General features: G+C 51.7%; 3 protein-coding genes across 3 annotated transcripts; 2 read left to right on the top strand and 1 right to left on the bottom strand.

The window, feature by feature from the left end:
* Positions 1–93: 93 nt before the first annotated feature.
* On the bottom strand, positions 94–3,139 carry ABOM_007681 (mismatch repair ATPase MSH1; the record flags this gene model as incomplete). Its single annotated transcript, XM_022534810.1, has 3 exons — positions 94–1,850; positions 1,917–2,838; positions 2,921–3,139. 3 exons carry the CDS (start codon positions 3,137–3,139, stop codon positions 94–96), a joined length of 2,898 nt encoding a protein of 965 aa, XP_022387120.1.
* Positions 3,140–3,759: 620 nt separating this feature from the next.
* On the top strand, positions 3,760–10,389 carry ABOM_007680 (ATP-dependent RNA helicase BRR2; the record flags this gene model as incomplete). Its single annotated transcript, XM_022534809.1, has 1 exon — positions 3,760–10,389. The coding sequence occupies one exon, from the start codon at positions 3,760–3,762 to the stop codon at positions 10,387–10,389; it is 6,630 nt and encodes a 2,209-aa protein (XP_022387119.1).
* A 534-nt stretch (positions 10,390–10,923) lies between these two features.
* ABOM_007679 (oligopeptidase family protein) lies at positions 10,924–13,202 on the top strand (the record flags this gene model as incomplete). Its single annotated transcript, XM_022534808.1, has 2 exons — positions 10,924–10,955; positions 11,078–13,202. The coding sequence occupies 2 exons, from the start codon at positions 10,924–10,926 to the stop codon at positions 13,200–13,202; spliced, it is 2,157 nt and encodes a 718-aa protein (XP_022387131.1).
* Between the last annotated feature and the right edge of the window lie 310 nt (positions 13,203–13,512).

The following is a 13,512-nucleotide window of genomic DNA, read 5'->3' as shown; positions in this document are numbered from 1 at the left end:
ATATAGTGTGTGTGTGTGTGTGTGTGTGTGTGTGTGTGTGTGTGTGTGTGTGTGTGTGGAAGTATTGTACATGAATATTCAAAATTTCATATATTATGCGCTAGGCGGCGGAGGGTGGGAACCCGCTTCGGCTTTCCAGTTGACATCTGCTGGCCTGGATTCCTGAGCGTTACGAGCGCTATCCCGCACGCTTCGAGCCATCTCGAGGACCTCTTTGGGTAAGCCCGCCAGCTGCGCGACCTTCAACGCATGGGACTCGCGATTCACGCCCTGGCGCAGCCGATGGACGAACGAGAATGATCCCGAGGCCGTCTCCTTGACGTCCGTGCAGTACCGGCCGAGAGCGTCAAAGCCGTGCGTCATGTCTGCGAGCTCGTGGAAGTGAGTCGCAAATAGCGTGCGGCATCGGTTGCGATAGTGGAGATGGTGCAGACATGCGAAGCTGACGGCGGTGCCGTCTTCGGGGGTGGTGCCGCGGCCAACCTCGTCCATGATGACGAAGGAACGGGATGTCGCCTGCTGGAGGATAGCGGCTGTCTCGAGCATTTCCACCATGAATGTGGACTGGTCGCGGAAGAGATCGTCCGCCGCGCCGATGCGACTGAAGATCTGGTCTACGATCCCGATCTCGGCGTATTCGGCTGGGACGAACGATCCGACTTGCGCGAGAATCGTGATGAGTGCGTTTTGACGCAGGAAGGTGCTCTTCCCGGCCATGTTGGGCCCCGTAATGAGCCAGATACGCTCCGGATCGCCTAAGAAGCAGTCGTTGCTGACGAATCGTCGGCCCTGCTCTTCGAGGCCGAGTTTGACAGTCGGGTGTCGTCCTCCGACGATTTTGTGCGAGGTTCCCTTCGTCAGAATGGGTCTAACTAGGCGCTGTTCCTGTGCCAGTGTTGCAAATGAGCATGCGACGTCTAGTTCGTCCATTACGGCGGCATTGCGCCGGATCTTCACGAGATTGAGAATCACTTCGCGGCGAAGCCGTTCAAAGATCAGTTGCTCCTCTTGCCGAATTTGGAGTTTCACTTGGTCTGTTCGACTGCCGAGCTCGGTCCATGCAGGTAGGTAGAACGACCTGGTGGATTTAGTTGTGGAGACGTTTCGTGTCACTCCTAATTCTTCAAGCGCTTGTTGGGATACCTTGGTGCCTTTGACATGGCATATATGGCCGAGACCAGGCGTCCACTTGAGGGTCAGAGTAGCTGACCCGACGGAATCACGAAGACGCTGTGTCAAGCTGACCTTCTCATCCTGCAACTTGGCTAATGCTTGGTGGAGCTTACGTAGAGCTGGGCTTGCATCCCGTCTCATAATCCAGGTGTCGACGTCTGGTGGTTCATCGGTAGTTGTGCCCGCTCGGCTAGAGCCTTTGGACCGGACCTTCTTGGGCAAAGAGTCGAGGTCAGTGGGCAAGCCTTCATTCATTGTGACCTCCTGAGCGAGAATCGCCGCCTCTGCAGCAGTATCATCTTCAATCCGCTGCTTTCGGAGCAGCCCTTCTTCATCAATAGCAGCCAATATTTTCTCTGCGAGTATGGTAGGCCCATCCAAATGAAGCCGATTGGTCATAGCTGCAAGGCTATCGTTGGCTTGAGCGGATGAGGAGACGTCGAAGCCTGTGGCAGCAAGGACCCGCTTGATCTCTTTCGAAGCTTCTATAGCCCTTGAGAGACAAATCAGGTCATCTGGATCTCCCCGTCCAAGCGTGAACTTTTGGACCAGGCGCTGAGCGTCATAGCTACGTTTCAACAGTTGGGTCACACAATCACGTAGCTCACTGTTGGCGATGAAAGCTGACACAAGGTCAAGACGCTCGTTGATCACCGGTAAGGAAGTCGACGGAGAACCTAGACAATACGTTAGATTACAACTACGAAATGCTGGAGCCAATACAATGTGGAGGTGAGACATACTCAAGCGGTCCCTTAGGAGACGCGCTCCGCTTTTGGTGGAGGTGCGACGAACTGCATGCAGCAGACTCCCTTTACCGAAGCCGTCGCGAGCGGTTTCGAGAATCTCTAGTCCCCTCAAGCTATTGCGGTCAATATTCATGGATTCGCTTAAGTGCCGGCGACGAGGGGGCTGGAGCTTTAGATCTAAGCCCTGTAGTTGAACCCTGATGTACTCCAAAAGGCTATAACCGGCGGCGGTCTCCTCCGGCGTGAAAGATTTGATAGACTTAGGAGCGACGGGCGCTTCTAGCATCGAATCCCACCGAGACATGGGCAAGATGTCTCGGGGAAACGGGAAGAATGTCATCAGTCGATGATCATGCCCTACTAGCAGTTGCAGCTCCTGCCCGATCAAATCCTGAATGCCCTGATCAACCAAGATCTCGCGAGCACCAATCCTTGCAATAGCCGACGGAAGCATTTGCGCTGTCGTAGACTGGGTAAAAAAGTCACCAGTAGAAAGGTCTAACCAGGATAAGCCTACGGGCTGAGACGCCGATGACAGTACATGTTGATGCGACGAGACATCATGTTGCTGCTCTAGTTGTGCTTTCAAGGACGGTTCATCTATGTATATGGCTAGAAGAAAATTGTTTTCCGCAGGATCCATGAACTTCTCGTCAATCAATGTGCCTGGTGTGATAATTCTGGCGACTTTTCGATCGAAGAGAAGCCCCCCCGCACGAGCTTTGTCCTCCGCGCCGTGTGCGAATTCCTCGCTGATGGCGACGTACTTATTGAGATCTTGTACAAGGGTTTTCAAGAAGCGGTCCAACTGGAAGAACGGGAAACCCGCCATGGGAACAGGACCGGCGCTGGTCTTCTTGGAAGCAAGCTTGATATTGAGCAATGGAGCGAGCTCCTCAGCTTGCTCGAAATACAGCTGGAATCAGGTTAGGAATGGGCATTTACGGGCTGAGGGCCTCAGCGAGTAGGTGGATTCTCTCCGGATTCGCTGTCCATACCTCATAAAAGCCTCCAACCCTGGTAAGGATAACACAATTCTGGAACTTCGCCATATTATTCCTATGTCCTTGCACGACCGGTGGGTATCGTGGGGCATCTTCTACGGTATCATGATAAGGTTCTAGCTTCAATGCCCCTTGTGGTAGATCCCTTAATTTCACAGTAGAGCGCGTTTTGGCACCCCGTTGGAGCGTGAGGGTTGGAGCCGGAGAAGGCATCGCGACGCGCAGCGATGGACGGCCGGCATGATGGCAGATGGTTCGGTGTACCTGGCAGTGATACGGGAATATAAGATCGGTTTTGCCGAGCGGAGAGATGCGCGACGGAATCCAGTGTGAAATCCGACTGCCATAAATTGGCATGATCCCAGTGTGAATCGAACGTTGGAGAGACGTCGTTTGGCTTCGTCGCGAGCTTCACGAAAGAGCTTAAGGTTTATTTGCTTGGGCGCGCGAAAAAGGTAAAGCGTTGATCATTGCCTGAGGCAACTATCGCCAAACCTTCCGTCTTCGCCACTGAAATCTGCTCGACGAGAACTTCGGAAGCGGAACTCTCAAACGCAACAACTCTTCAACACCGCGAACCATCCCACGCAGCTTGCGGCCCTGCACCAACGAGGAAGCTTGTCTGCTGCAGGAGGATGCTCCAGGTTTGTGAAATCTTCTGGAATCTCATATAATTGCAGGATTCATTTCTCGTCGCAGGAGTGTCGACGCGCCGGTTGATCGTGAGCTCCACCGAGCCCAGACGACTTATTCCAGTCGGAACACGATCACATTTGATTGCGATCCCTTTCTTTCTTTTCTTGCACAGTTAATCGCATTATAATACCATCAAGATGGCGGACCAAAATATTTCCCAGTATAAGTACTCGGCGATGTCCAACCTGGTTCTCCAGGCGGACCGTCGTTTCATTTCTCGCATCAACGATGAACCTACCGGCGACCCAGAGTCCCTCGCAGGTCGGATTAGTATTCGGGAAATGGGCGGCCGAATGGCGCGTGATGATGCGCCAAAGACGAAAAAGAAAGCCGGTCTGACCGAGATCGAGCGAGGTTCGATTCGAGAAGGCGAGGACGTACTCGCCCGAGAACAAAAGAAGCGCCAACGAGGCCAACCTGCACAATTACGAGGTCAAGGTATCCTTTCGGCTGCCGATGCTGTTGTCGAAGGGTTGAAATACCGCCCCCGGACGCCTGCCACCCGAGCCACATATGATCTTATCCTTACCATGACCGCAAACCATCTTGGCGATGTTCCTCATGAAGTCGTACGAAGTGCTGCCGATGCCGTGCTGGAGTACCTGAAGGATGAGGAAATGAAAGATTTCGATAAGAAGAAGGAGATTGATGACTTGCTTGGCAGTTCTATGAACCCTAAAGAATTCAATGAGCTTGTGAATTTGGGCAAGAAGATCACCGATTATGAAGCGCAAGACGAAGATGAAGATATGGACGGTGGTCTTCTGGGTGAAGGCGAAGAGGAACTTGACGAACGCCAAGGTGTTGCCGTCGTTTTCGACGAGGAAGACGAAGATGACGAGCGGATGGGCACTGTCAATGAAGTGCGAGACGAGGATGAGTTGTCAGACGAGGACGAGGCAGATCAGCAAGACGCACCCGACGCTGACGAATTAAACGCCGACAAGGCAGACGCCGATGGTCTCGACGCCGAGGAAATGGTAATAGACGGCGGCGTGGACCGTGGTGGTAATCGAGGGGATAAAGCACTCAACGTTTCCGCTCGTGAAATTGATGCCTACTGGCTTCAGCGCGAGATCGGTAAAGCATACTCAGATGCCCATATCCAACAAGAGAAGGCTACGGAGGCACTTGAGATCCTTGGTGGTAAAGGCGAGGACGGCGCTGAGAAGCCACTCCGTGATGTGGAAAACGATCTAATGGAGCTCTTCGACTATGACTATCCGGATCTCGTTGCTAAACTGGTTACGAACCGTGACAAGATTGTTTGGACCACTCGGTGGCGTAGGGTGGCTGAAGATGCGGATGCCCGCCACTTGGTTGAGAGCGAAATGGTCGAAGCCGGTCATCGTGCCATTTTGGATGAAATTCGAGGAAAGACAGCTCGTGATGACGGAAGCAGTCGCCCTGAGAAAAAGATCAAGCTCGACCTTATGGATGTTGATGTACCAAATGCTCCTGCCCCAGAAGAAAAGCCAGCCGATGGCGGCTTGGTCCGAGGCCTTCAGCCCAAACGGCTGATCAATCTGGAAAACCTCGTCTTCCATCAAGGAAATCACTTGATGACAAACCCCAGTGTCAAATTACCCCAAGGTTCGACCAAGCGGACATTCAAAGGATACGAAGAGATTCATGTACCGCCTCCCAAAGCGAAGAGAGACCCCGGAGAGAAGAACATCCCGACCACGGAACTTCCCGAGTGGGCGCGGGTTGGTTTTGGAAGCTCGAAGGAACTCAACCGTATTCAGACCAAGTGTTTCCCTTCGGCTTTCCATGATGATGGTAACATGCTTGTCTGTGCGCCTACAGGATCCGGAAAGACAAATGTCGCCATGCTCACCGTCCTCCGAGAGATTGGAAAGAACCGTAACCCTCAGACGGGTGAAATCATGCTGGACGATTTTAAGATTGTTTTTATCTCCCCCTTGAAAGCCTTGGTTCAGGAGCAAGTCGGAAACCTTGGCAAGCGTTTGGAGCCCTATGGCATCAAAGTCGCCGAACTCACCGGCGATCGCCAGCTTACAAAGCAGCAAATTGCGGAAACTCAGGTCATTGTTACGACCCCAGAGAAGTTCGATGTGGTTACGAGAAAGGCATCAGAGACGAGCTATATTAAGCTTGTGCGGCTTATTATCATTGATGAGATCCATCTTCTTCACGACGATCGTGGCCCTGTCATCGAAAGCATCGTAAGTCGGACCATTCGCAAGGGCGAGCAGACTGGTGAACCTGTCCGAATTGTTGGTCTGAGTGCCACCCTCCCTAACTACCGGGATGTGGGAAGCTTCCTGAGAGTGGACCCCGTAAAAGGCCTATTCCATTTCGATGGCTCCTATAGGCCTTGTCCGTTAAAGCAGGAGTTCATTGGTGTTACAGACAAGAAGGCCATCAAACAATTGAAGACCATGAATGATATCTGTTATAATAAGGTCATCGAGCAAGTCGGGCAGCGTAGGAACCAGATGCTTATCTTCGTTCACTCTCGGAAAGAGACTGCCAAGACTGCGAAGTATATCCGAGACAAGGCCTTGGAGATGGAGACTATTGGTCAAATCTTGCGAAGCGATGCTGCTAGCCGAGCCATTTTGGCCGAAGAAGCGGAGTCGGTAGATGATGCATCGCTTAAGGATCTACTTCCCTACGGTTTCGGTATCCATCATGCTGGTTTGAGTCTTGCCGACCGTGACTCAGTCCAGGCACTCTTTGCAGACGGCAGCATTCAGGTTTTGGTTTGTACCGCGACTCTTGCTTGGGGTATTAACCTTCCTGCACATACAGTCATCATCAAGGGCACCCAGGTTTATTCTCCAGAGAAGGGTAGCTGGGTTGAACTCAGTCCTCAAGATGTCCTGCAAATGTTGGGAAGAGCTGGTCGACCGCAATATGACACTTTCGGCGAAGGTATCATCATCACTTCTCAGACTGAAATTCAGTACTACCTTTCCCTCATGAATCAACAACTTCCTATCGAGAGTCAGCTTGTAAGCAAACTTGCGGATAATATGAATGCCGAGATTGTTCTTGGAAATATCCGGACGCGTGATGAGGGCGTTGACTGGTTGGGTTACACCTACCTCTTCGTCCGTATGCTCCGCTCTCCTGGGCTGTATAGTGTTGGTGCCGATTATGAGAACGACGATGCTTTAGAGCAGAAGCGCGTTGACCTCGTCCACTCTGCGGCAGTGATCTTGGAGCGGGCAGGACTTGTGAAATATGAGAAGAAGACTGGCCGTCTTCAGTCTACCGAGCTGGGCCGGGTCGCTTCGCATTATTACATTGGCCACAACTCCATGTTAACGTACTCTCAGCATCTTCAGCCATCAGTTACTACCATTGAGCTCTTCCGAATCTTCGCTCTTAGCGATGAGTTTAAGTATATCCCTGTCCGTCAGGATGAGAAGCTTGAACTGGCGAAGCTTCTGGGCCGTGTGCCAGTTCCTGTCAAGGAAGGTATTGATGAGCCTCATTCGAAAATCAATGTTTTGCTACAGGCTTATATTTCGAGGCTGAAGCTCGATGGCCTTGCTTTGATGGCAGACATGGTTTATGTCACCCAATCTGCTGGTCGTCTTCTGCGAGCTCTATTCGAGATTGCGCTAAGGAAGGGTTGGTCGTCTGTTGCCAAGACAGCTCTCGACCTCTGTAAGATGGCTGAACGACGCATGTGGCCGACAATGACACCTCTTCGTCAGTTCCCATCCTGCCCCAGGGACATTATGCAAAAGGCCGAAAGAATTGATGTGCCGTGGGCAAGCTATCTTGACCTTGATCCTCCGCGCATGGGTGAGCTTCTGGGTATGCCGAAGGCCGGACGTGTTGTCTGCGACCTTGTGTCCAAGTTCCCTCGTTTGGAAGTCCAAGCACAAGTTCAACCAGTGACACGGTCCATGCTACGCGTTGAATTGACCATCACACCCAACTTTGTTTGGGACGAGGCTTTGCACGGAACCGCGCAGGATTTCTGGATTGTAGTGGAGGACTGTGATGGCGAGGAAATCCTTTTCCACGATCAGTTCATACTTCGCAAAGACTATTCGCAGTCGGAGATGAACGAGCATCTTGTTGAGTTCACAGTTCCTATCACGGAGCCGATGCCCCCCAATTACTTCATTTCACTCATCTCCGATCGTTGGATGCATTCCGAAACGAAGATCGCTGTCTCCTTCCAGAAGTTGATTCTCCCAGAGAGATTTCCCCCGCATACTCCTCTATTGGCCATGCAAAGTGCTCCCGTTAAGGCACTGAAGCGTGATGAGTACCAGAACTTATACTCCGATTGGCAGTATTTTAATAAGATCCAAACGCAGACCTTCAAGTCGCTCTTTGATACAGATGATAATGTCTTCATCGGTGCTCCTACTGGAAGCGGAAAGACTGTATGCGCGGAACTTGCGATACTGCGTCATTGGGCTAAGGAGGATAGCGGCCGCGCTGTCTATCTTGCCCCCTTCCAGGAACTGGTCGATCAACGACACGCTGACTGGGAGAAGAGGCTGAGCAAACTCGCCGGTGGCAAGACTATTGTTAAGCTTACTGGGGAGACTACAGCGGACCTGAAGCTCCTGGAGCGGGCAGACCTTGTCCTCGCCACCCCAGCACAGTGGGACATCCTCTCTAGGCAATGGCAGAGGCGTAAGAATGTACAGACTGTGCAGCTCTTCATCGCCGATGAGCTCCACATGCTGGGAGGCTATGGGGGCTATGTTTATGAGGTCGTGGTGTCGCGCATGCACTCAATCGCCCTTCAGCTGGAGAATGGCATGCGTATCATTGGTCTGAGTGTGTCGCTCGCTAACGCTCGGGATATTGGTGAATGGATTGGTGCCAACAAACATACCATCTACAATTTCAGCCCCCATGCCCGTCCAGTTCCTCTGGAACTCCATATTCAGTCCTTTAGCATCCCTCATTTCCCCTCCCTCATGTTGGCGATGGCCAGACCGGCATATTCTTCGATCTTGCAGCTCTCACCTGACAAGCCCGCAATCATTTTCGTGCCAAACCGCAAGCAGACCCGTTCTACCGCCATGGATCTGCTGGCCGCTTGTGCCACCGATGACAATGAAGACCGATTCTTGAATGCCGATGTCAACGAATTGGCGCCGCTGCTTAACCGGGTCCAGGAGCAGACTTTGGCCGAGTCACTGTCTCACGGTATCGGATACTATCACGAGGCATTGAGTCCTACAGACAAGCGGATTGTCTCCCACCTTTTCTCGATTGGTGCTATTCAAGTGCTCCTTGCTTCACGCGACGTGTGCTGGGAGCTCAATCTCACAGCACACTTGGTAATCGTCATGGGAACGCAGTTCTTTGAAGGCCGCGAACATCGGTATATCGATTATCCTATCAGCGAAATTCTGCAAATGTTTGGTAAGGCCTCTCGCCCTGGCGAAGATAAGATTGGCCGAGGCGTGCTCATGGTTCCGTCCGTCAAACGGGAATACTACAAGAAGTTCCTTAATGAGGCGCTTCCTGTGGAGAGCCATTTGCAGGCTTACTTGCATGATTCTTTCGTGACCGAAATCAGCACCAAAGTCGTTGCCTCTACCCAGGATGCCGTCGACTGGATGACGCACACATACTTCTACCGCCGCCTCCTGGCTAACCCCAGCTTCTACGGTCTCACTGATGTCAGCTACGAGGGCCTCAGCACATTTTTGTCAGAGCTTGTAGAGAACACTTTGAAGGAACTTTCTGAAGCCAAGATCATCGATTTGGATGAAGAAGACGATAGTGTTTCACCTCTTAATGCCGCCATGATCGCAGCTTACTACAATATCTCTTTCATCACTATGCAGACCTTCCTCCTTTCCTTGTCGGCTCGCACCAAACTCAAGGGTATTCTGGAGATTGTCACATCTGCTACGGAGTTCGAGTCCATCCAGATGCGTCGCCACGAGGATCACATTCTGCGCCGCGTGTACGACCGGGTGCCAGTCAAGATGTCCCAGGCTGCTTACGACTCCCCACACTTCAAGGCCTTTGTTTTGCTGCAAGCTCACTTCTCGCGCATGCAACTCACCATTGACCTGGCGAAGGATCAAGAAGTCATCGTTAGCAAGGTTCTCAACTTGCTTAGCGCGTGTGTGGACGTCCTCTCCTCGGAAGGCCATCTAAATGCTATGAACGCCATGGAGATGTCCCAGATGGTTGTCCAGGCCATGTGGGATCGGGATAGCCCTCTCAAGCAGATCCCTCACTTCAGCCCCGAAGTGATCAAGGTGGCTAATGAGTTCGGCATCAACGACATCTTTGAGTTTATGGAAGCTATGGACCCGTCGGAGAACAAGGATTACGCTACACTGGTCAAGCGTCTTGGTCTTGACAACAAGCAATTGGCACAGGCAGCAGCCTTCACTAACGACAAATACCCCAACATTGATGTCGACTTCCAGGTCGAAGATCCGGACGATATCACCGCTGGCGAGCCTGCGTACCTCAAGGTCAAGATCGAACGGGAAGTTGAAGAAGATGAGGAACCCGATATGACGGTGCACGCCCCCTTCTACACTAACAAGAAGATGGAGAACTGGTGGTTGGTCGTGGGAGATGAGAAGACCAAGAACTTGCTTGCGATCAAGCGAGTTACCGTTGGGCGGAAGTTGGAGTTGCGTCTCGAATACATCGTTCCTACCCCTGGCGAGCATGAATTGACATTGTACCTGATGAGCGACAGCTATGTGGGTGTTGACCAAGCACCAACTTTCAATGTCACCGCCGCCGAGGGGATGGAAGAAGACGAGAGCGAAGAAGACGAGGAGTAAAGACGAGAGTTCATGAAGAGATATTTTGATTTATTCGTTACTCTAGGGTTGACCTTTGTATGATGACTTTACCTTGGTCCATGTTTGTGTAATTATAAGCTGTAATGTGGAAAGAAAAAAAAACCCCCCATCTAGAGGCTCGGGAATTCTTAGTATGAGGATTGAGTCATGTGCACTACCTATCAGTACTAGTAGTAGCTCATTACCCAATTCGGGTTGCGGTGGGTTGAATCATGGATGATTTTCAGTTTAGCGTCGATGGGGACCAAGTGGGGATAGCGCAGCGTGACCCATCATCCCATGATCTCCGCATTTAATGCTCTGCTTCTCCAACAAGGTCCGCCTTTTCTCCTTCTCACGCCACCTGGTCTCCTTTGCTTCTCCCCTTCTAACTCTCCTGAAATCCTCTCTCATCACTCCCCGCGGATCCTCCACTATCTCTTTCACCATATATATAGCTCCTTTCTTATAAACCTACCCACCTGCGGCCCAGTGGGTACCTACTGTCCTATACTAGTTAATTGGAGATCTGTCATGACCATTCGTCCAATGAAGTTCACACCAGAGTGAGTTCACAGTTCCCCCTTTCACTGCTCTTGTTAAGAGCATAACAATATATGTCATATATATCAATCGTCTTTCCGATGCCTATTGGCTCAACAGATTGTTAACTTGGTCGCTCTTACAGGCTCCTACTGGGAGCTCCTCGGCGGTCCGCTGCCGTGCCCAATTCATCTGGCACTCTGGCTGTGTATACCCAAACCTCCTACTCCTTCGAGTCGCATGCAAAGACCAACGAAATACGAGTAGTGGATATCACCACAGGCCGATCTTCTCTAATCACAAACGATCCAAGTGCGAGCTCTCCGCAGTGGCTGGGGACCGATGACCGTTTAATATGGCTCAAAACAAAGTCAAATGGCAATACAAGCTTCATAATCGGTCATGCTCGAGAGGCGGGCAAGACATACACTGCTGGAACAGTCCCCGGACCAGTGGCCAATCTCAAGGTCACCGTCATTGAGTCGGGAAAGATTGGGTTCGCTGTAACTGGCCAGGCGAATCCGGATGGGTCCCTTTATAACCCTCATGATGCTAAAAAGCCTCACACTACCGGGAAACTATACTCCTCATTATATGTCAGGCATTGGGACTCGTACATCGAACCCCAGAGGAATTCGATCTGGTACGGCCTATTACAACAAACCCCGTTGACCCCTGCTACCAGACATGCAGGCAAGTACTCAGCTTCGGCTTTAACAAACCTGATCTCAGTATGCGGTTTAACGGGCGTTGAATCGCCAATCCCACCCTTTGGCGGCTCTGGGGATTTTGACATCAGCCCCTCCGCAATTGTCTTCGTAGCTAAGGATCCTAATGAGAACCCTGCCACACACACCTCCTGCTCATGTTATTATTGTCCCATGTTTTCTTGGACTGGCGTGACTGCATTGGAATCTCAAAAGATATGTGCAGTCAAGGGCCTTCAAGGAGCCATGTCTTCTCCCGTCCTCTCCTCAGATGGCAGCTCCATCGCTCTCCTTGCAATGAGGGAAGACGGTTACGAGTCTGATAAGAACAGAATACTCTATGTGCCCAACCCCTGGAGTGGAGAGATGATAGAGGCTTTCGCGTCTCCGGATGGAGAGGGTTTGTGGCATCTAAGTCCATCGGCCGTGACATTCGCAAACGACGATCAGGCCCTGTTGGTTCAAGTAGAGGAGAACGGCCGTGGTGTTCTATACCAGCTTCCTCTAGCCAACTTCCGTCATTCTCGCCCCTCTGCGCTGAAGAAGCTGACACACTCGGGCTATGTGACTGATGTGTTCCCTGCATCAGCCAAATCATCCAAGCTACTCGTCGCGAGCAACAACTTGGTAGAAAACAGCCGGTGGACGATCATCGACCCGCAGTCTCCTGAGAGCCCCAAGGTCATATCTTCGCTTTCCCGTGGCGGTGCTGCCTTTGGGCTGTCCCCGGCGCAGGTCGATGAAATTTGGTTCAGGGGAGCCGAGGACCACCCCGTTCATGCCTGGGTTGTGAAGCCATCCGACTTCCAGCCTGGTAACAAATATCCCCTCGCTTACCTGATTCATGGAGGTCCGCAAGGAGCATGGAATGATCAGTGGAGCACGCGCTGGAATCCTGCTGTTTTTGCTGAGCAAGGGTATGTGGTCATCACCCCCAACCCCACAGGCAGTACCGGCTACGGACAGGCATTTACAGATGCAATCTGTGGTTCCTGGGGAGAACGTCCCTACATCGATCTCGAAAAGGGATTCGACTATATTGAGAAGAACTTGGACTATGTCGATACAACGCGAGCTGTGGCCCTGGGGGCGTCATTCGGTGGGTATATGGTAAACTGGATCCAGGGCCATGACTTTGGTCGCCGATTTAAGGCTCTTGTGACCCATGATGGTATCTTCAGCATGCGGGCACTGTTGAGCACCGAAGAGCTCTACTTCCCTGTTCGAGACCTCCAAGGCCCCTACTGGAAAGTCCCAGAGAACTGGGACAAGTGGGATCCGTCCCGATTCACAGGAAACTGGCAAACCCCCCACTTGGTCATCCATAACGAACGGGATTATCGGTTGACGATTGCAGAGGGACTTAGTGCCTTCAATGTCTTGCAGATGAAGGGTGTGGAGAGTCAATTTTTGACGTTCCCTGATGAGAATCATTGGGTACTAAACCCAGAGAATTCCCTCATGTGGCACCGCACCATCTTCAACTTCATCAACAAGTTTGTTGGGCTGCCGTCGGAAAGCAGGACAGATCTGGAAAATGGCGTGGCTACTATGTCTCTGTAATGAATTGATTATTCCCGCTCGGCGCAACTGCAGTGCGAGCTTTGTGCTGCCGGGTGGCGCTTTCAAAGTCGAAGGGGCGGGATACATAATGATTTATATAGTTCAATGCACCTTTTTGATCCCGATTGAAACCACTATTCATCACTCTCGTTGACACCTTGTCCATGAACAAAGGACACAACGGCGTTGGACTAAGCTTCTCCGCTTACAGTGAAACCCCGTTCGACCCAGAACAAAGGCTCTATAATAATGGTCCGATAGAAGCCATCATTGAGCCCATGCAGGACAAAGAGTTCTTTCTCCGCGAGCC

The sequence above is a fragment of the Aspergillus bombycis genome (genome assembly GCF_001792695.1).
Source record: "Aspergillus bombycis strain NRRL26010 chromosome Unknown contig00071, whole genome shotgun sequence".
Lineage (NCBI taxonomy): Eukaryota > Fungi > Ascomycota > Eurotiomycetes > Eurotiales > Aspergillaceae > Aspergillus > Aspergillus bombycis.
The sequence above is the reverse complement of the archived record's forward strand: the minus strand, read 5'-3'. Positions and strand labels throughout refer to the sequence as shown.